At 40.9% G+C, this 23,204-nt stretch overlaps 2 protein-coding genes and 1 pseudogene across 7 annotated transcripts in view; 1 reads left to right on the top strand and 2 right to left on the bottom strand.

Annotated features, from left to right (window-relative positions):
• The window catches only part of MPHOSPH8 (M-phase phosphoprotein 8), an 83,674-nt gene that overhangs the window by 51,481 nt on the left and 8,989 nt on the right, over window positions 1-23,204 (top strand). For both annotated transcript variants that reach the window (XM_045844844.1, XM_045844842.1), the window contains exons 5-10: window positions 6,052-6,309; window positions 11,000-11,125; window positions 11,205-11,293; window positions 18,332-18,472; window positions 19,035-19,121; window positions 20,841-20,995. In XM_045844844.1, coding sequence (XP_045700800.1) covers window positions 6,052-6,309; window positions 11,000-11,125; window positions 11,205-11,293; window positions 18,332-18,472; window positions 19,035-19,121; window positions 20,841-20,995 — 856 coding nt within the window. The remainder of the gene's footprint in view (window positions 1-6,051; window positions 6,310-10,999; window positions 11,126-11,204; window positions 11,294-18,331; window positions 18,473-19,034; window positions 19,122-20,840; window positions 20,996-23,204) is intronic.
• LOC123822737 lies at window positions 15,373-16,304 on the bottom strand (annotated as a pseudogene).
• PSPC1 (paraspeckle component 1) overlaps window positions 21,751-23,204 on the bottom strand; it is a 112,719-nt gene continuing 111,265 nt past the window's right edge. For all 5 annotated transcript variants that reach the window (XR_006786407.1, XR_006786408.1, XR_006786409.1 and 2 more), the window contains one exon: window positions 21,751-21,874. The gene's annotated coding sequence lies outside the window, so the exon portion shown is untranslated. The remainder of the gene's footprint in view (window positions 21,875-23,204) is intronic.

The raw sequence follows: 23,204 nt of genomic DNA, 5'->3' as shown, positions 1-23,204 counted from the left end.
GTCCTGCATAGTTTCTGTTAAGAATCTACCTGACAGTCTTATGGGAGCTCCCTTGTTAGGGAACCAGCTGCTATTCCTTTGATGCATTAAAGGATTTCCTCTTTGTCTTTAACCTTTAGTGTTTTAATTACAGTGTTTCTTGGCTTGGGCCTCTTTGTGTTCATCTTATCTGGGACTGTATGCACTTTGTGGACTTGTTGATTTCCTTACCAGGTTAGGAAATTTTCCATCATTATTTCTTCAGATAGATTTTCAATTTCTTGTTCTCTCTCCTCTCCTTCCAGCAACCATATGATGCAAATGTTGATACACTTAAAGTTGTCCCAGAGGCTCTTAATACAATTTTCATATTTTTGGATTCTTTTTTCTTTTTACTGTTCGGATTGGGGTTTTTGCTTTCTTATATTCCAAATCACTGATTTGATTCTTGGCTTCATGCACTCTACTATTGATTCTTTATAAATTGTTCTTTATTTCAACTAGTGTAACCTTTTCTCACTGGATTTTTTAAAGTATATTTTATTGATTATGCTATTACAGTTGTCTCATTTTTTTCTCTCTTATTCCCCTCCACCTTGCACCCTTCTCCCACAAGCATATACTCCCCCCCTGCCCCCCCGCCACCCCCTTAGTTCATGTCCATGTGTTGTACATATAAGTTCTTTGGCTTTTCCATTTCCTATACTATTCTTAACCTCCCCCTAACTTTTTATGGTGATTATTCCCTGTACTGTTTCCCCCATTCTCTTCCACCCCTCTCCTAGCTGAAAACCCTCCATGTGATCTCCATTTTTGAGATTCTGTTCCTGTTCTGATTGCTTAGTTTGTTTTTTTGTTTTTTTCTAGATTCAGTTGTTGAAAGTTGTAAGTTTATTGTTATTTTACTGTCCATATATTTTTTTTTACTACACGTATTTTTTATCTTTTTCTTAGGTGAGTCCCTTTAACATTAAATATAATAAGGGCCTGATGATGATGAACTCCTTTAACTATACCTTCTTTTAGAAGCACTTTATCTGCCCTTCTATTCCAAACAATAGCTTTGCTGGATAGAGTAATCTTGGATGTGTAAGTCCTTGCCTTTCATGACTTGGAATACTTCTTTCCAGTCCATTCTTGCCTGTAAGATTTCTTTTGAGAAATCAGCTGACAGTCTTAGAGGAACTCCTTTGTAGGTAACCCTCTCCTTTCCTCTTGCGGCTTTTAAGATTCTCTCCTCATCTTTAATCTTGGGTAATTTAATTATGATGTGTCTTGGTGTGTGCTTCCTTGGGTCCAACTTCTTTGGGACTCTAATAAGCTTCCTGGACTTACTGGAAGTCTATGTTCTTTGCCAGATTGGGGAAGTTTTCCTTCATTATTTGTTCAAATAAATTTTCAATTTCTTTCTATTCCTTTTGTTCTTTTGGCACCCCTGTGATTCGGATGTTGGAATGTTTAAAGTTGTCCCAGAGGTTCCTAAGCCTCCTCATTTTTTGGAATTCCTGTTTTCTTCATTCTATTCTGGTTGAATGTTTATTTCTTCCTTATGCTCCAAATTGTTGATTTGAGTCCCACTTTCCTTCCCATCACTGTTGTTTCCCTGTATATTTTTCTTTATTTTACTTTGAATAGCTTTCACTTATTCCTCTATTTTGAGTCCATACTCAATCATTTCTGTGAGTATCCTGATTACCACTATTTTGAACTCTGCATCTAATAACTTGTCTATCTTACATCACTTAGTTGTATTTTTGGGAGTTTTACCTCTACTTTTTTTTTAAAGATTTTATTTATTTATTTTTAGAGCGAGGCTAAGGGAAGGAGAAAGAAAAGGGGAGAAACATCAATGTGTGGTTGCCCCTCACATGTCCCCTACTGGAGGACCTCGCCTGCAACTCAGGCATGTGCCCTGACTGGGAATCAAACTGGTGACCCTTTGGTTCGCAGGCCAGCACTCAATCCACTGTGCCATACCATTGAGGGCTTATTTTTGGAGTTTTGATCTGTTCTTTCATTTGGGCCATATTTCTTTGTCTCAGTGCACCTTTTACATTGTCAGGAGCACAGCCTTAGGTATTTGCCAGGGCGGGTCAACACACATCACTGTGTTGTGGCACTGTCTGTGGGGGAGGGATCAGAAAGGAACTCTGCACTTTGCTACCTTGCCCACCCGGTCCTCCAGCTACCACCTTGCCATACATTCTTTCTGTCTTTGCTGCCCATCTCCGCCCCTTTACTAGTCTGAGTGTATGTTTCTCCTTTAATTCCTTGGTTGTCGGACTTCCATACAGTTTAATTTTCTGTCAGTTCTGGCTGTTTTTTGTTTTTATGTTTGTTGTCCTTCTTTTGGTTCTGCGAGGAGGCACAGTGTACCTACACCTCCATCTTGGCTGGAAGTCCCTTACTAGAATATTTTTTTATGCTCTTGAGGTCCTCACTAAGTTCCTTCAGCAGCCTTACAGCCAGCATTTTGAACTCTGCATCTAGTAGATTGCTTGTCTCCTTTTCATTTAGTTGTTTTTCTGGAGATTTCTCCTATACTTTCATTGGGACCTGTTTCTTCGTTTCTGTGTTTTGGTTGTTTTTCTGTGTTTGTTCCTATGTGTTATTTAGGGCTGCTGTGTCTCCCAGACTTGGAAGAGTGGCCTTGTGTATGTAGTATGTGTCCTGTAAAGCTAATGGCACATCCAGCTCGGATGTTGGCATCCAGCTGGTGTGCCAATCACCCAAGCTGGATGTTACGGGTGTGCCCCTGTGTGGGCTGTGTGCACTGTCTATTGTAGTTGAGCCTTGATTACTACTGGAGTCACTGGGAGGGATTGACCCCCAGGCTGATTTGCTGCGAGAACCACATGCAACCACAGAGAGGAGTTGCTATGCCAAAGTCAACCGTATGGAGCAGGACTTGCATCAGTGGGGCTTTGGTGCACCCTGAGTCTGTTCCTTGAGTGTGTCATTCATGGAAGTGGTAGGGTTGTAATGCAGTGTGGTATGAAGCTGTCCACTGAGTGCACTGACTCTGGGGCCTCCCAGGAGATGCAAGATAAGCCACCGCCTATGACCTGCCTGGGGCTACCTGGCTTGAGCTACAGAGTGATCTTCATATGGTTGCTACTTTTACTGGGCTTGCAGGTACCCATGAAAGGCCAAGGTGTGAACCATGGCCTGCTGATACAGTGCCATACCTGGGGTCACTTAGCAAGAGGTATGGGGTACGCAGAGGCCAGATGGTACTTGTTTGAGGGATTTTAGGGAAGTCTAAAGAATGAGGCAAGAGAGACCATTTGTATGGAAAGCCACTAGAAATAGCTTGGGTGGATCTTGCAAGTTGGGTGGGGAGGGGTCTCAGGTAATCACCAGGGCATAGTGAGTGTTGCTTAGGTTAATGAAGACTCAGGTATGGTGCCCGTCTGCCATCTCTGTGGGGGCAGGGCTAAGAACAGGAACAGTGGCCTCTGCCAGCACTTCTGTGTCAGAAAGTTGCCTCCCTCACCTCTCACTTTGATGTCAGACAATGCAGTTCTTCCCCATATGTCCCTAGTGCCTTTCAAGCTGCTCCCCCAGTGCCAGAGCTCAAAGCAAGTGATACCATGTAAGTCCATGCACAGGCCCAGTAAGAGGAAAATCTGGGACTCCAGAAGTCCTTCATCTCACTCAGCCACAATTCCTGCTGGTTTTTATAGACAGAACTTGTGAAGACTTCTCTTCCTGATTGTAGAACCCTAGACTGAGAGACTTGGTATGGGGCTGGGACCTCTTCCTCCTCAAGTGGGGGCCTCTGCAATTGAGATAATTCCTCTCAATTTTTATCTACTACATGTAGGTATGGGATCAGTCTGTTCTGCATTTCCTCCCCTCCTAGCAGTCTTGATGTGGCTGCTGCTTTAAAGCCCTATTTGTTGGACTTCCACTTAGCTAGATTTCAGGCAGTTCTGAATGATGGTTGTTCTGTAGTGTAACTATAAATTTGCTGTGTTTATGGGAGGATTCAAGTACCATGTTTACCTATGTCACCCTATTGACTAAAAAGTTCCAGGAACACCTCAAAACTTAAAAACTTCATTCACTGGGCAGTTTAGAACCATGGGCTGCTTTTGTTTCACCAGTTATTTTATTTTAATTTTTTAAAAGAAAGGTCTTATTTATTTTTAGAGAGAGGAGAAGGGAGAAAGAGAGAGAAACATTGATCCATTGCTTCTCACATGCCCCCTACTGAGGACCTGGCCCACAACCCAGGCATGTGCCCTGACTGGGAATCGAACTGTCAACCTTTCTGTTCACAGGCCAGTGCTCAATCCACTGAGCCACACCAGCCAGGGCTATCTTAGTTTATTATACAACAGCTTCAGTTGTTTGTAACATTTTCTCCTCCTGCTCACCTTGTTTTCTCTCCTTTTGTTTATGACGATGGAATAATTAGAAACAGGAAGTTAGCTGTGGCAGAAAAGTGAATGGTAAATACCAGATGAGGCAAACTACTGTTTTACTGTGTTTATTGTTTTTAGCTCTGTGTCAGTTACACAAACATAATGTTGAATATTCATTTTGGATTATGTTAATATATACCATAACACTTGCACTACTGGGACAAGTAATTTATAGAATATTCCTCATCACAGAGGGTATTTTAGTTTATGCACTAGCAGTACTTGAAAAACATGTTTGCATGGAAGCAGTAATTCCTAAAGATAGATTGTTCCTCCAGGTTTTCTCCCAAAAGCTATATGTAACTGAGGTAGCATTTTCTGCTTCTATGCCTTGTCTAGGACTTGAGACTAAGTAGCTGCAGAATGGAAGCTAGTAAAAATCAATTATTGTTTTCATGGATCATGCACTAAGTGACTATAATTACTCCTTCGAAGAGTGATTGAAGATTCCAAATATTGTATAATTGGAGTAGGTAATTAATTCTTTCTTCCCCCTACTGTCTTATTTGTCACGGTCGGGTACATTTTTACTGTGAACATACTATCTTAAACAACTGCTTATTCTATTTATAAGGATATTTACTGGGAGTCTGATTTTCAGTATCCTCTGCTAATAACACCAACTAGCTATGTACCCAGAGTTTATAATAGAGTTCTTTCTAATTATGTTTTGTTCTGCCGCTTTTTGGGGTTATTATATCAGATCTAGTACTTAGCCAGTCTTCTTTTCACTTTCAATGGAGTTTCACAGGCATCAGGTAGTTTACTAGGTACACTGTCAGCATGCTGGCATGGTACCCTACTATTTTCCACTCACCCCCAAGATCGTTTGTGTACAAGATTAGCTTCAGGATACAGTTGTAGGCAGTTGTCCTAGTAGAACAGCTGATGGCATGTCTGGGATTGTTCTGTCTTCAGTAGGCCTTTGTGGAAACTAAGAGTGATTCACAACACTAAAACCAGCCATTCCTGTTGGACAGAAACCCTTTCGAAACATAGAGCAGCCAGTAGAAAGATCAGTTGAAACCTCTTAATGGCTTTGATCTGGTCATGCTTTACAACCACAGAAGATATTAGTAAAAGTTAAGAATATGTCTGTTTTGGGCCCTAGCCAGGTAGCTCAGCTGATTAGAGTGTCGTCCCATTACGCTAAGGTTGTGCGTTCAATGCTAGGCCACAGCACATAGAAGAATCAACCGACGAATACATAAGTAAGTGAACAACAAATCTCTCCCCCCACCACCTCTCCCCCGCCCCCGTCCTCTCCCCCTATTCCCCCTTACCTCCTACTTTCCATTGCTCACTCTTTAAAAAACATCAAAAAAAAATTTTTTTAAACGATGCCCTGGCTGGGCAGCTGAGTTGATTAGAATATCATCCTGAACACCAAAAGGCTGTGAGTTCAGACCCCAGTTGGGGCACATACGGGAAGCAACCAGTCAATGTTTTTCTCTCACATTGATGTTTCTGTTTTCTCTCTTCATTCCTCACTCTAAAATCAATGAAAACCTATCCTTGGGTAAGAATTAAAAAAAGAAAAAGAAAGGAAATACCTGTTTCTTTAATACAAACCCAGATTTTCTTTTGATTATAAAAGAAAGTTGTGGTTCCTAGTCCTTATTGATTTTATTTTTTTCACCAGCATTTAAGGAAATTAGAAATGCATTTGATTTCTTTAAATTAACTCCAGAAGAAAAAAATGATTTTCCTGAGAATAATCAGAAAAGAGAAGAAATACCACTGGATTGTAATTTCACAGAAGATCACAAAGCTAAAGAAAACAAACAGGTACTTAAAGAAAGGAGAAACACAAGAGATGAGACTGACACATGGGCATATATAGCTGCAGAGGGTGATCAAGAAGTCCTCGATGGTGCATACCAAACAACTGAGAATTCTGGTGAGTGTGTTTGCAGTCAGTTTGCATATTTTTCAGAGCAGTATGATTTCACTCGCCTCATTTTTTTCCACTGTAACTCCAGATCAGAAAATAATGATGTAGACAGTTTTGTTTGAATCTCCTGGATAAACAGCTTTTTATATTGAAGACTTAGGTCATTCTGTGGTTTCTAAATTGACCACACAAATATTTTGAGTCCTTGTGATGTTCTCAGCACATTTAAAAATTTTAAAGATTTCGGGTATTCTACTTTTTCTACTCTTGCCAAGTGGCCTGGTTATATATCTTAATGGCATCTTTCAGGAAATTATCAAATGCATACTTACTTGTATCCTGTCCTTTTAACTTGGTAGTAAATGACATTTCCTAAATAAGATGGTTGTAAATGTCCTCCCAAGGTTGTTGGGATCAGCTGCAGAAGGAGGGCCATGTGTGGGATATTGGGCACACTGGGTATGAGAGGCTAGAAGAAAGAGTGCATATATACATATTTATAACTAGGACAGAATAAACACAGTTAATGTGATAAGACCATGTAGTTTGTGAATCTTAAAACAGTTAAAGATAATTATTTACAATAATTGTAAAGCTTCACATGTTTCTGAATATGTGGCAGAATGGATCGTCTGGGTGTCCCTGTTAATACAAAACTACTAGGCCCTGGGCGTCAGGTAAATCATGCTTTCTGGTGCACTGCTGAGCTTGCAGGAAACTGGGACAATTGTTAGGACCAATAGACAACGGGGAGGAGGAAGTGGGTTGCCTAGAGGCCAGGTGCCAAATAGCAGCTCTGCTGTTTGGGATGCTAGACAATGAGGACACATGCAGTAGATGTTGGTGTGCATTCTTGGGCGTTCCTGGTGATATATGAACCACCTGTTACACTGAGGACGAGGAGAGACTGTGAAAATGCAGCCTCCCCAGATTGGCAGGTGGTAGGTGGAATAAGCAAGGGAACATACATACAAGGTCATCTTGGGTGACCACTAGACAAGTAGATCTCCACACTGCCTGCCAAGTCTTAAAACTTTATAGGAAAGACTTAATGGGGTTCAGTCCAGGTGGTCTCACAGTTCCTTCCTCTCTCAAGGCTGCATCCCTGAAGTGACTCCTGCTGTGGGAATGGTGGTCAGGACATACAGGGAGGGTTGAGGAGTCTCCAGTTGCCTGCATCTGGCTCACTGCTCAACTGGTGATCAGGTCCTTTGGATGACCTTCTCCAGCACTCCACCCCTTATGACTGACCCTTACAATGTCACTTGCCTCCTCTTCTATGATATGTCCTTGGTGGTCAGCATGGAGGTGGCTTATTTGGTGGCTCTGGCTGCATTCAAGGCAAACACCACAACATCAGTACAGGCACATGCAAGAGGAAACAGGTTAAGGTAATGATTGCCAAAGTAAGAAATAACTTTTTCCACCAAGTGCCCCAAGATCAGAACCAATGATTTATTATGTCCACTAGGCTGGGGGTCAGATCATTGAGGGCATTCACATGTGTCTTCATGTGAATTAATGAAGATGATACATTAGCAGGCTCATGGTATAAACACATTCTCTTTGGATAATGATACAGGTGTCCCCCTGTGAGGCAGTGATCATGTCCAGGGCCATCCTATTTTGGAGGACAGCTTTCTCACTAGGGACACTTCAGTGTTCAGTGGAGACAGGCTTTGTCAGCTGACACTCAAGGCTTGCTGGGTGAGCTTATTAAGGGCTTCCTTATGTGTTGTAATGTCCTCCAGGACAACAGAGGGAACAAAGATGGTGGCCAAATGATCACACCAGCAGAGAGGAGAGGGGGATTGGCAGCTTTAGGAACCTGACCAGGACATGCATACCATCCATGTGGTAGGGGATACTGCATGAGAGGGACTGGGAGTGGGACGTGCCAGACCAGGACCCCCAAGCTCATACTTTCTCTCAGTGATACATGTTTTATTCCAGGTGTTTTTCCACTGGTCCAGCTAGCAGGACAGCTGGTCCAGTGCAGATTGTGTAGTTCCCCTCACCCTGGGGTGCTAAGCCATGCTCATCCCAGTGACACATCCCATTGCAAATTCCTATAGATGACCCCTCTCCCAGGCATGAGGAGCTCCATGTTCTCAGCAGCACAGCACATTGCTCCACAGTGGGAGTCAGGGCAGTGGCTGCCTCTTGTGACTTAACGTCCCTTTATGGCACTAGATGCCTCAACATGGGTCCTTAGTCTGGTATACGAAAGCCTGGGACAGTACTTTAGACTACCTGGCCAACATGGCTTACCTGTTAGTAATGTAATCTATGGCTTTCATACTCCTTCCTTTCTATCATCCCCCATAGGGGGTAGGGGCCTCCACTCAGTGTCACATTCTTTCGCCCAGGCTCCACATCAAGACCTCTGAAATGTGACCCCAATTACTGTCTGCTCAACAAGGGTATCTGTAGATGGCGCTCAGTTTCTCTAAACTTCTGATGGTGTCATTCTGGTTTGCGTAGCAACAGAGGACAGCTTGGGTTTGGCCAGATGTTGTGTCACATTATTTAGACCCCTCACTTGGAGGAAGGGGCTGATACAGTGAATGTGCCAATCCCTTACCAGTTCTGATGGGTGGTCATTGTTTAATGCTCTCACTACATTAACAAGTCATGATATATTAGGGGCAATACTCTGTTTACCCAGGCACTATGGTGACTGCCTCTATACATCCATCCACTGTATCTACTGATGGGTCAACCGCATGGGCTTCTGCCTGGCCAGGTCCTCACCTTTCTAATTGCCAGGGGGTGTCAACACCTCATGAGCTGGGATGCAGAAAAGTGAGGAGCCTCAGACTCTTGCAGGCAGACCCAAATGTCTCCGCTTGTCCTGACCCCACAAGGGCTCTCTCATGATCATCCACCCTGTGGCTTCCTGCTGTACAAGCCATAGAGTCAGTCCCTTTAGAACAGTCCACCTGTCAGTGAAAAGGGTTCATTGCCAGGGCTCCTAACTGATCACCACCCAAATACTGAGTTCAGCCCACTGACTACTGCAGGCCCTCTCTGTTTCCGTGCAGACAGTGTCATGTTAGGTTGAATAACAGCTGTAGCCCTTGTAGACAGGTTGCCCAACTAGACTATCTGTGTACCAGGCATCAGCAAGAATCCTGTTTCCTATGTAGGCAACTATAAAACTACAACAGGAGATACAGCACTTAACTGGGCATGGAGAAGGTTCATTAGTGGTTCGGACACCTCAAAGTGAGGCCCTTGCGGATCTAAAAACCACGTAGACACAGTTTCATGGGGAGGGTGAGCACTTCATTTGTAGCTCTATGTGTTCTCTTACTTAATAGCCCTGTAAATGAGATGGCATGTCTCATTTTATATGGCTTCTCTTCTGTCCTGCTCCCCTGTGCTTCCTGTGGTCTGTGGTGTCCCACAGTTGTGGGACTCAGTTGAGTGCACTGTGGACTCAGATATGGCTTAGCACAAATGTGGCTCCTCACTTTCCTCGTCAGTGACCTATATCTCCTCATAGGTCATTGTATGGTGGTCACTGTGGATCTAAATGCATTGATTCTTGGAAATAGTTACAGACTATTTATGGAGTATTAGCTAGTTTTTATATTTAGAGAGGGAGGTAGCATGAGTTCTGATACTTACTCCAAGTCACACAGCTAACAGGAAGCTGGTGTCCAGATCCAGGTGTGTCACTCAGAGGCTGTGCTGTTAGGTCTCCATGCTCAGAGGTAACAAAAGAGCAGCACTGGCCCCAACAAGGTTAACTCCCTAACATCCGTTTGTGGAATTGGTTTTAGGTGAAAATTCTTTAGTTCTTACCATCAAACGTTTGTACTTTTCAGTCATACTTAATTACTCCCAAGTGAGTTATGCTCAAGGCTCATTTACTACACTGTCCATAGGGGATGAGCCATCCATCCTAGTGTCGATGAGTACATGGATCAGACAGCTGAGACCAGCATTTGCTTCACAGTGCAAGGAGAGGAGCCTGGAGGCTCTCACTAGACAGGGCTTTTAGCAAGAAGGAGCAGAATCTGGAAGGATCAATAGGCAATTACTCTTATTTACACACAGGTCTGATTTACACATTTCCAGTGACTTTACCTACATAAAGGATTGAAAGCAATGTATGTCCAAGAAGAATGGCCAAAGAAATAAATGTTAGCAATTCCTCTAACAGAATGCCTGTGGTGTCTCTTGTCCTTTGATCTATTTAATCTTATACTTAAAATTAATATTTTACTACTTTATAGTTGTAGTTTACCAATTTATCTTTATACCTTTCAAACACTCTAACTTCTTTTTTTTTTTAAAGAGTTTATTTATTTATTTTTTTAGAGAGAGAAGGGAGGGAGAAAAAGAGAGAGAGAAACATCAATGTGCGGTTGCTGGGGGCCATGGTTTGCAACCCAGGCATGTGCCCTGACTGGGAATCGAACCTGCGATGCTTTGATTCGCAGCCCGCGCTCAATCCACTGAGCTATGCCAGCCAGGGCCCAAACATTCTAACTTCTAAATGTAAAACACTGTAACTTCATGTTACTTCCAAAGAAAATCAGAAATTTCATTAAAGACTCAATGACATACTGACCTATGTTAAAGGTATATATAATATTTTGGTTAAGGCACCACCAATTTAATAAAATGGCATTGTATTCTTTTATAGTACAGAAAAAAAGTATCTTAAGGCCCTTTCATGTTACAGACAGCAGACAGCAGATTTTGAGTCTGGGCATGGACCTGCAACTGGAATGGATGAAATTAGAAGATTTTCAAAAGCATCTAGATGGGGAAGATGAGAACTTTTCTGAAACAGTTGCCATTCCTAGTAGTAAGTAGTTTGGGAGTTATGGGGATACTTTTCATGAATCCAAATACAGAAACCTAATTTATTTTTTCTTTCATTTTAGCTTTGTTGAGGGATGCTGTGAAAAATGGGGATTATATTACTGTGAAGATTGCACTTAATTCAAATGAAGAATATAACCTGGACCAAGAGGTAGTAAATATATCTTTATAAAATCTCTTGAAAGGAAGATGAAAAATAGCTCTTTTAAAATAGTTACTTTATTATAACTCCAAAAGTTATGCATTTCACCTTATAAAATTCAAACATTGTGGAAGTGTAGAATGTAGATAATTTTAGCCCCAGGATTCCCACCCCTACAGTGACTGGTTTAGCTGTGGTTCTGACGTGGTCTGTGGTTTAATGCTGCTTCTGTGAGGGTGTTCTGTGTCACTGCATTTCAGTGGAGCTGCCTATTAACAGCAACTGCCTGACTTCCTCTTGTTGCTGGGAGTTTTATACTGATTCATGAAGGGTTTTTATATGGAAGCATATTAACCCTTTTTTCATGGGTTTTAGGGTTTGTTTTTTTCATCTTTTATTGCTTAGAAAAGATTTTTATGTTTTCTTTGCTGTAGTTGTGGGTTTTTTAGATTTAATCTTTTGGGATTACACTTCAAAAAACTACTGAGATTTTGAATAAAATTGCATGAAATGTATAGGTCAATTGGGCTAGGAGTTGACTTTTTTTATATTTTTGAGTCTTTCATCTAGGAAAATGATAACTCTTCATTTATTCCTTTAAGCAAACTTTTTTGAGTTTTTCATAGTTACTGTACATTTATTTTAGGTGTATTCCTAAATGGGTTAAAATTTTTAATAATCTTACTGTGATCTTCAGAATTTTATTCCTCCCACATTTTGTTTTCTTTTTTTATAAGTATATTTTATTGATTATGCTATTAAAGTTGTCCCATTTTCTCCACTTTATCCTCCTCCAACCCCCTCCTACCAGCATTCCCCCTCTTAGTTCATGTCCATGGGCCATACATATAAGGTCTTTGCCTTCTCCATTTCTGTACTGTCCTTAACCTCCCCCTGTCTGTTTTGTAGCTACCATTTATGCATCCTTTTTTCTTTTTAAGATTTTTTTATGTATTTATTTTTAGAGACAGGGGAAGAGGAGAAAGAGGGGGAGAGAAACATCCATGTGTGGTTGTCTCTAGTGCACCCCCTAACAGGGACCTGGCCCACAACCCAGGCATGTGCCCTGACTGGAAATTGATGCAGCAACCTTTTGGTTTAATGCCCATGCTCAGTCCATTGAGCTATACCAGCCAGGGCCATTTATGCTTCTTATTTCCTATACCTTTTTCCCATTCTCTCCCATCTCCCTGCCCACTGACAATCCTCTATGTGATCTCCATTTCTGTAATTCTATTCCTGTTCTGGTTGTTTGCTTGGTTTGTTTTTGTTTTTTAGTTTCAGTTTTTGATAGTTTTGAGTTTATTGTCATTTTACTATTCATAGTTTTGATCTTCTTTTTTTTAGATAAGTCCCTTTAACATTTCATATAATAAGGGCCAGGTGATGATGAACTCCTTTAACTATACCTTATCTGGGAAGCATGTTATCTGCCCTTCTATTCCAAATGATAGCTTTGCTGGATAGAGCAATCTTGGATGTGGGTCCTTGCCTTTCATGACTTGGAATACTTCTTTCTAGCCCCTTCTTGCCTGTAAGATTTCTTATGAGAAATCAGCTGATGGTCTTAGAGGAACTCCTTTGTAGATAACCCTCTCCTTTCCTCTTGCTGCTTTTAAGGTTCTCTCCTTATCTTTAATCTTAGGTAATTTAATTATGATGTGTCTTGGTGTATTCTTCCTTGGGTCCAACTTCTTTGGGACTCTAAGCTTCCTGGACTTCCTGGACTTCCTGGAAGTTTATTTCCTTCACCACATTGGGAAAGTTTTCCTTCATTATTTTTTCCAATAAGTTTTCAGTTTCTTGCTTTTTTCCTCTTGTCCTTCTGGCACCCCTGTGATTCAGATGTTGGAATGTTTAAAGTTGTCCCAGAGGTTCCTAAGCCTCTCCTCATTTTTTGGAATTCTTGTTTCTTCATTCTGTTCTGGTTGAATGTTTATTATTTCTTTATGCTCCAAATTGTTGATTTGAGTCCCGATTTCCATCCCTTCACTTTTAGTTCCCTGTATATTTTTCTTTTTTTTTTAAAGATTTTATTTATTTCTCTTTAGAGAAGGAAGGGAGAGAGAAAGAGACAGAAATATCAATGTGCGGTTGCTGGGGGCCATGGCCTGCAACCTAGGCATGTGCCCTGACTGGGAATCGAACCTGCGATGCCTGGTTCGCAGCCCGCGCTCAATCCACTGAGCTACCAGCCAGGGCAGTTCCCTGTATAGTTTTCTTTATTTCACTTTGCATAGTCTTCACTTTTTCCTCTATTTTGCAACCATACTCAATCATTTCTGTGAGCATCCTGATTACCAATGTTCTGAGCTCTGCATTTGATAGGTTGGCTATCTCCTCATCGCTTAGTTCTTTTTCTGGACTTTTGAACTGTTCTTTCCTTTGGACCTTTTTTTCAGAGTACCTATTGACTTTGTAAAGGGTGGAGCTTATGTGGGGGAGGGGTCTGAGAGGGAACAATACCACTTGCTCAGCTCCTGGCCAGCTTTCAGTCACTTCCCTTGCTACCCAGAAGCAAATTGGGCCCTTGTGCTGATTCCTGTGTGAGTGGGTTTGTGTACTTTCTAGGTCCCCATTGGTCTCTCCAGCAAACTCTCCTGTGAGGCTGGGAGTTTTTCCCACCCCACAACCCCCAGAGATATTTACCACCAGAGGTTTTGAGGTTTTAGTTTCCCATGCTGGAAGACTGGGTTGCTCTATATGTCTCTCTCCCCATTTGTTCCTCCTGGTTCTTCAATGCATGTGGGACTACCTGGTTCGCCAGCTACTGCCGCATTGCCACGCATCCTCTTTACCCCTGCTGCCTGTCTCCACCCTTCTTATCAGTCTGGGTGAATGTTTCTTGTTTAATTCCTTGGTTTTCAGACATCCATACGGTTTTCTGGAAGTTCTGGTTGTTTTTGTTTTTAACTTGGTTGTTGTCTTTCTTTTGGTTCTGCAAGGAAGTGAAGCAAATTTACTTACACCTCCATCTTGGCCTCAAGTCCCACGTTTTGTTTTCTAACTGGGTATTGTATGTGTGTGGTAAAGGTATTGATTTCTCTGTGTGTTGTGTGTGTGTATGTCTCCAGTCACTTACAGGAAATTCTCGTACCATGATAATTTTTAAGTTACTTGCCTTGGATATTCTAAATAGAGAGTTTGATCATCTTCGTAGAATAGCTATTTTGTTTCTCTTTTTTCCAGTAATATTTCTTTCTCTAGTCTTGTGAAATGGGTGGCATTTTGAACAACGGTGTTAAATGGGATCTGTTCTGTTCTTGGTCTGAGTGGGATTGTCTCGGTGTCAGGTTTGATTTCTTTGTGGTAGTATCCAATGGATAGCCTTTACCTCCTATACCCATTTTTTTTTTAGCTGCTTAAGTTTTTATCATTTTTTTAGCTGCATTAAGTTTTTATGCATGTTGTGCTCTTTATTAAAAGCACAGTGGCTGCAGGGAACTTTGTTTCTTTTTTTTAGTCAAGGAATAGATTTATTGAAGATTTGAAAAACAATTCCTAAAAGATTGACTTTTCCAGAAAATTGTAGCTACACAATGCATTGTGTCTATCATGTTAAAATGCGCATTAGACATAAATACAAAAACCATAAAACAAGCCACCACTCTAGCATTCTTAACAAAGATAAAATGCCTGGGGGACAATGTGGATGACTTACAAAGGATGGGCTCTTTACCAATTTTAAAAAAGGAGCACAAGTGGATGAGTATCCTCATTTATATACACTGAATTAAACCTTTGGAACTAGGAATTAGCATTTTGTCTTATAGCATAAATACATATTATAAAAGTACACAGTGTCAAAGAAATAGAACCACTAGTATCCAAAGCATCTTTGTTAAATAGGCACTAGAACACTCTACAGCATGTCTCTCCGTTGTCCATCAATACACTGGTAGCCATTTAGAGAGGAAGAAGAAGAAAGAAGGAGCCAAAACCCCTTTTATACTCTCTATCTAAAAGTAAACAGAAACCAAACATCACTTCAGTTATAACTAACAGTAAAGAAAATCAAAGTACATCATTTGTACAACAGAAGGACTAAGACTAGAAATGTTACACCAAACATAGTGTAAGCAAGTACCTTACACAGCTTTCCAGTGGTACACAGGAGGAGCCACTTTGTAATTACTGGGGCATCAAACATATTTGCACAGTTCTTTGCAAGGTATTTTAGGAAATCAAAAAATTACTCAGTAATTAAAGCAAGACTCCTCTTATTCTGAGTTGTATAGGTTAACATTGCTCCAGTCTATATAAATACTCTCAAGACATGTGGGGGCTCTATACACTTGAGACATGGGTACTTCAGGGAGATACATGAGGATTGAGGATTTCAGCATACTGCTGTCTCAAATTTGTTTTGTAGCTGAGTGCCCAACATTACATTGAAGTATTCCCTTATCCCTGACACTTCATTAGCAGCTTAATCTTTCTTGTTTTTGTTGCCTTGTAATTTGCATAATCTTCCAGAATGGAATCCACATTCTTGTTGGCAGGAAAATGAAAGAGCTATTTCTGCCAGGTAATTAAGTCACAGTCATCAACAAGCCAGAGTTTTAGTTCTTCAGGAATCAGCTTTAACTTCAGCTCTGTTCATAAATGCTTCCTCATTTTCAGAAGTAACATCTTGCAAAGAGGCTGATGTGTCTCACTGGTACTGCCACCATCTACATTTCCAAGTGTGTTTTCTGTTGGTTTTTGTTGTTTTCACTTAAACATTTTTTTATTACAGACCAAGCTGTCTTCTTACCTGGGTCAGCCCCTCTCATTTCCCCCCCTGCATATGTTCCTATCTTTTTGAAGTTCTCACTGTTTTTGCAGATTGTTGTCCATGAACTTCAGTACTTTGCTTTCTGGAACTCATAGGTCCCAATTTTTGTTCTAGCCACTGTAATATATAAATGTCCTTTATGGCAACATTCCCCCATTTTGCCTCATAAAGAGGAGGCCCCTAAAAGCACAGCACTTGCTCACCCTCCTGGAATTTAGGCTTAGGGTACTACTTTGGTGCCATTTAGATGCCATTTATAGGAATTCAAAGCCACCTCCTCCTCCTACCACCCTGACTATGGCCCCCCAGTCACCACCCCATCCAGCTCTTTTGCAGATACCTGCAGAGAAACTTTCTAAAGTTAGATTTTTCCAAATGAGAGAAAGTAGTTATACTCCTACTTCAGTTTGAGTGGATCCTCTTGAGTTCATCTAAAGTGCTACTGCTAGGAATAATTTTTCTTACATTTGTGTTCCCTCAGATTACTCATACCAGTAAATTCTGCTAAACTTTCAGGTTATAACCAGATTAACTCATAATATTGGAATGTAGTTATATCAAATGATATTTAATTAATTGTTTTTCTCAAGTTTGTTTCAACTAGTAATGAGATATATTTCAGCTAGTAGTTACTTTTTTATTATTCATCAACTTTATGTAATTGTATCTTATTTCAAGCAGGGGTTTTTTTTACTGAATTTTGAATATCAGCATCCTGTTTCCTACTTATAAGAATCTTCCCTATCCTTAGAGCAATCAAACTCTTACTTCCCAGTAGTTAGCAACAGCTGTCTAACCTAGATAGCATTCATTTCATTGTGTCCTCAATACAGTGGGCTTGGGTGACCAGTGGTTATTTCTAGCGTTACATCTTTGGGCAACTAGGTTAATATAATCAACATAGGAGTTTTACATAGAACACAAGGAAACTTTCAGACCTGAAATTTGAGATAAGTGCCTTTGCCATTTAGAAGGCACCAAGATTTGTGCACATCCAGATGGCCAATAGACACATGAAAAGATGCTCAATATCATTAATCAGAGAAATGCAAATTAAAACCACAATGAGATAGCACTTCACACCTGTCAAGAATAGCTGTCATCAGTAAATCAAACAGCAAGTGCTAGTGAGAATATGAAGAGAGGGGAACCCTTTTGCACTGTTGGTGGGAATGCAGACTGGTGTGGCCACTGTGAAAGCAATATGGAGATACCTCAAAAAATTAAAAATGAAATAAAGAATGGATCTGCCTTATGACCCAGCAATTTCGGTTCTGGGAATTTACCCAAATAAACCCAAAACACTAATTCGAAAGCATATATACACCCCTGTGGTCACTGCAGTGTTATTTATAATAGCCAACATTTGGAAGCAGCCAAGTACCCAACAATATATAAGTGGATAAAACAACAGTGGTACATTTACACAGTGGAATACTACGTTTCCATAAAAAAAAAAGAAGAAAATTTTACCCCTCACGACAGCATGGATGGACCTGGAGAACATTATGCTAAGTGAAATAAGCCAGTCAGAGAAAGACAAATACCATATGATTTCACTCATATGTAGAATCTAATAGACAAACTGAACTAACAAGCAAAAGAGAGACAGCCTTATAGAGAGCAGATGACAGCTCTGGGGGGAACTTGGAGGGGTGGGGGGTTAGAGCAAAAAGGAAACAAAACTCATGGACACGGACAACAGTGTGGTGATTGCAGGGGAAGGGGGTGAGTGGAGGTGGAAAAGCGTATTGGGAGGATAAATGGCAGTAGAAAAAAAATACAATAAAAAATGAACTACTAAAAAAAAAAAACGGATTCATGCTCTGGCTGATGTAGCTCAGTTGGATGAGCCTCATCACAAGAACCAAAGGTCACCAGTTCAATTCTGGGTCAGGGCACATGCCTGGGTTACAGGTTTGGTCCCCTGAGGTGTGTACAGGGTGGGAGGGGGACAACCAGTTGATACTTCTCACATCAATGTTTCTCATCTTCTTTCTCCCTCCTTTCTCTTCTCTCTAATATGAAAAGTAAATTTAAAAAAAAAGATTCATGCAAAGTATTGAGATTCCTTTAGAACTTAATACATGGAAGTTGTAAAATTTTATGGTAACGTACAAAATACTAAAGATTATTTTTTATTGTAAGTAGATGCTTACATAAGTGCACTTTAATGATTTCACATTGAAATAGTCTAGATGGAAATAACTTCATTCTAAAATTTTTCTTCCTAACCATTGACTTTTTTCCCTAAAACAAAACCAATAAAGGATTCAAGTGGGATGACACTGTTGATGCTGGCTGCAGCAGGAGGGCAGGATGACCTGCTGAGGCTCCTCATCAGAAAGGGAGCCAAAGTGAATGGCAGACAGAAGAATGGGACCACTGCACTCATTCATGCAGCTGAAAAGGTGGGTCATTTCATAGTCTTACAGGAATTCCGACCCATGGACTAAGAATGTTTTTGTGGTAAAATATCAGTTGTACAATCAACTTAAAAATTTTATATTTCAGTTCATCTACGACTTGTCATGAATGTTTTTTTTTTTACCAACAGTAGTATTTTGCAGTTGAATTTTCAAAATGATTATTTAGTTGGAAGTGATTTGTATTGAAAACAAACCTCTAATATACTAAAATCAGTTCAATCTTAGGTCTTCTTAAAAATATTTTTCAGTTGAAAGTAATTGTTCCTTTTGGTGAGTATAATTAAAGTGTTCCCATATATATCTTTCTAGAGGATTGCTATTTAGTGGTTCTTATGTAGAAAGCAGTGGTTAAACTTCAGACTGAGGTTGCTGGCACCTCCCAGCTCTTCCAGGATCCTGCATAGTAAAGAAACAGGAAACTGCGTTCACCTATGTGCTTGGGGTAGAATTTTTTCCATGATCACTAAAAGTTTCAAAACATCTGAAAATATCTTAGTTTGAGAGAATTTGGAGAACTAAATTTGTTTTTTTTTTTCTTTAATAGAACTTTTTAACTACAGTGGCTATTCTTTTGGAAGCAGGAGCTTTTGTAAATGTTCAACAGAGCAATGGTGAGACTGCTTTAATGAAGGTAAATGCCTCACATGTTCGTTCATCTCCCTCCATCTCTCTGATGTGCGTGTTGGGGCCTGGGGACATGATGGGGAACAGGGCAGTCTCTGGACTGGCACATGCAGATGAGTGGGAGAAGACAGACCATCAGAGAGCCGCTTAACATTTACTATGATGAGTGATGTGAGAGGAGTAAGCATGAAGCTAAGGAATTACATCAGAATCCAGACCAGGCTAAGTCCTGTGACTTCCAGACAGCCTTAGGGTGGCTGTGTTATGTGGCTACACTGTCGCTGTGAAGGTGATTGGACTATGCCAAGGGGAGCTGGAGTGGGCTATGCACCAGAACCTAAAGAATGGGGAAGTGAAGGCTGTACTCTGGTTTTTATTAGTGAATGCATCTCTTGAGCTTTAGAGTCCTTCCTGTGTTCAGAATGGTAGATTTTTTGTTTGTGTTATTGCCCTTTTTAGAGAGAGGAAGGAGGAGAGAGGGAAACATCAATTTGTTGCATACAATCATGCATTTCCTGATTGATTCTTGTATGTGCCCTGACCAGGGGTCAAATCCACAACTTTGGTACATGAGGACAGCGCTCAACCAACTCATACCTGGCCAGGGCCATGCAGATAGTTTTGAGTGGAGGTTGTTAAAGCCTCCCCATGCACTCCTGTTTAGCAGTTTTGCATTTGTGTCTACAGGGGCCCATTCGGCATTTTCTATCTATTCTGTTCCTGGGGCAGTTTTAGGTTCCTCACCTAAAATGCTGTTAGAACACAGCAGTTCCTGGTACCTAGTAGTGGTTTAGTTCCCCAAGTGCAGGCTGTGCTAATCCTTCCTCCCTAGACACAGCTTTTTTACCTGTTGAGCTGAGTTGGCATTTGCCTGCCGTTTGTTTCAGCCTTCTTTCATGAGTCAGTAAGTGAGCGTTGTCCATGGCCAGGTTAACCATGGGCTCCCAGAGTATGCTCCCTAATCCTTCATTCCAGAGGCCTGGCCTGCCTGCCACTTCAGTGTTTTTCCAGTCTTGGGGTTTAAACTCAGCTCACTGCTTGTCTTTCTGTTTCATTTGTGGCTCTTGGAAATGTTTATTTTGTTAAGGAGTCCTACTTTTGAAAGTTTTCTACCATATATTTGAAATACTGCCATATATTTAGGGCAGACATAGCACAACTTTATCTTACTGAGAAATCACCAGGTAGATTCTAAACAGATACTCCAGAGTGGTCTTTACCTTGGCGCTGCTCTAGATTTCCTAAATTCAGACTTGTCTGTGCTTATTAGTTTCCTTTAGAGCAGTTACTAGGAAAATTCTAAAATTTTGTGATGCTAAGAGGTGCTTTAAAATCCCAGGGCTTACCCCTCTAAGAGTGAGGCAGGCTTTCTCCCCTGGGTGCCTCTGCTGAGGTGTCAGCCACTAGACAGGACATGGGTGGAGAGCAGAGCTTAGAAAGATCTGATGTTTCTTCCAGTTTGGGATAGAAGTATCTTTTTCAAAGTTAGTCTTTTCCCAAGGAATCAGTCACAAAAGGAATTGAATGTAGCACACAGATTTCTGGACTGGTCCCCTCCTGTTTATGTAACTTCCTAACACTTGGGGACACCCAGATCCAGGGTGTTTCCAATATTCCTTCCCTGTCTTCACAAAGAGCTCCCAGGCTGGTTCATGTGTGGAGAAAGGGATAAACACTGACTGGTATTTACAGTTAAGTAATTATTACTCTTTTTTTTTGGATGTAGGCCTGTAAAAGAGGAAATTCAGACATTGTACGACTTGTCATTGAATGTGGAGCTGACTGCAATATTTTATCAAAGCACCAAAATAGCGCAATGCATTTTGCAAAGCAGTGTAACAACGTATTGGTGTACGACTTGCTGAAGAATCATTTAGACACGTAAGTGTGCTGTAACTGTGCCATGGATACGTCACAGGACCACACATATCGAAACTGGGCTGGTCTGTATCTGCTTGCTTAGAAAAAGACTATCAAGTGGAAGTCCCTTTGGGCTTCTGTTCTCAAAAGATCACAAAGTAAAGTGGCATATGAATTATTTCTCTTCAAACACTGAAGTCTTAGAAACTTTCAAATTTAACATCATCCTGTCCAGAAGTATCTCCTTAAAATCTTGAATTTTAGTTCATTGTTGTTTTACTTAATGGACACAATTTTTAGAGCACTTCCAAGTTCACAGTGACATTGAACAGAAAGTACATTTTTCCACAGGGCCCCTGCCTCAACACATAAACAGCCTCCCCTACCATCAACATCCCTGACCAGACTGGTGCAATTAATTAACCTACCTGGACAATTATCATTTGAAGTCCTTAGTTTATGTTAGAGTTCACCTTGCTGGCATATGTTCAATGGGTTTTGACAAATGTATGTCCTGTTAGCCGCAGCACCCTAAAACTTCCTGTGCTCTCCCTATTGTTTTCTCCCTCCCCAGTAAACCCAGACAACCACTGATCCTTTTATTGTCTCGATACATTTTTACCTTTTCCAGAATGTTATATAGTTGGAATTGATACAGTATGTAAATAGCCTTTCCTAAATGATCATTCCATTGTCTGGATGCATCTGTTTCATTCTCTTTCAAATGAATTCTGAATCATTTATTTTGGTAACACATAACAGAAGTGTCACAAACATTAGCTAACAAAAGTTAGGCATTTATTGTTCATATAACAGGGAGTATAGGACTATACAGTCTTGGGCAGGAAGAGCTTCTTATCCTCATCCACCATGCTTAGAATGTGACTTGGATCTTCACGTCTGCAAGAAAACAAAAAAAGTAAGGTAAATTTTGGACAAGAAGCAAAAAAACGGCAAAGGTCAAAATGAAGGGATATGTGTCTAATGAATTTGCCCTCTTTAACAGCCTCACCCAAGCAGTATTTTTTTTTACTCTTCATCCAAGCTTATGTTTATTGATTTGAGAGAGGAGAGAAACATCAATTGGTTGCCTCCCATATGTCCCCTAACTGGGGATCAAGCCCACAACCTACATATATGCCCTGGCCAAGGAACAAACCCTCAACCTTTTGGTATATGGGACAATGTTCTAAGCAACTGAGCCACCCAGTCAGGAACCAAGCAGTAATTCCTATATGACTTTGGCTAGTATTTATGGCTGCAAGGAATCCTGGGAAACCAACATGGGTAACAAATTCAGGTAGCCTGATTCTGGTCTTCCTTGTTTGCATGAGACAGAGGATTCCTGGAATGCCGGACTTACCTCCTAAAACCAGAATATTTGGGGCAAACTACATGAGTTAGTTACCTTGCTGGTGAGATAATGTAAAAACATTTACTGCCGTTCTGCAGTCATAACTGAAACACCAGCACCCAAAACATAGTTCAGTACTTTTGTTACTTCTGACCGGAGCAAGAACCATAAAAGGCATTTCAGTGCATCTTCCCACATTTGCAGAAAGGTTATGTCTTCTCCTGGTTCCAAAGAACTGAGACAGAAGTACAGCATTTTGATCCATGCCCATCCCAAATGACAGGGAAATTCAGGTTGTGTAAGGACGGCATAAAAGGCAGCAAATTGGCAGTGTAATCCAGGTTTACAGGAAGAATTATTTCATTTACACTGAACAAGTGTAGCCTGTAGAAAGCTGATGGTACAACTGTTCATGTGGGCATTCACCTCAGCAAAGTAGTTATGAGACTAGAGCTGAACAAACAACAAAAAGATCCTTGCCAAATAGGAAAAAAGAAAAAAGAGCAAAAGAGAGAGAGAGAAGATGCTTATATACAGCTTTTCATAATGGGACTTCTGGCCAGGATGGAGGCATAGATAGATCTACTTTTCCCCCTCACACCACCAAGAGGAGGACAACAACAAATTTAAAACCAAAAAAAAAAAATAAAAAAAATAACCAGGACTGCCAGAAAATCAAACTGAATGGAAGTCCAACAACCGAGGAGTTAAAGAAGAAACATTCATCCAGGCTGGTAGGGGCAGGTGGAGACGGGCAGCTGGGGCAGAGAAGACCTGGACTCGCAGCAGGGCGGCAGCTGGAAGACCAGGTGGTCCCGCACTTGCATGTAGATGCACCAGGAGGACCAACTGGGGAGTGAGGCAGGCTGCATAACC

Source organism: Phyllostomus hastatus, unplaced genomic scaffold (assembly GCF_019186645.2).
Source record: "Phyllostomus hastatus isolate PE091 unplaced genomic scaffold, TTU_PhHast_1.1 phas_contig_41, whole genome shotgun sequence".
Classification (NCBI taxonomy): Eukaryota; Metazoa; Chordata; class Mammalia; order Chiroptera; family Phyllostomidae; genus Phyllostomus; species Phyllostomus hastatus.
Note: the sequence above shows the minus strand (reverse complement) of the source record. Positions and strands in the feature narration are given on the sequence as shown.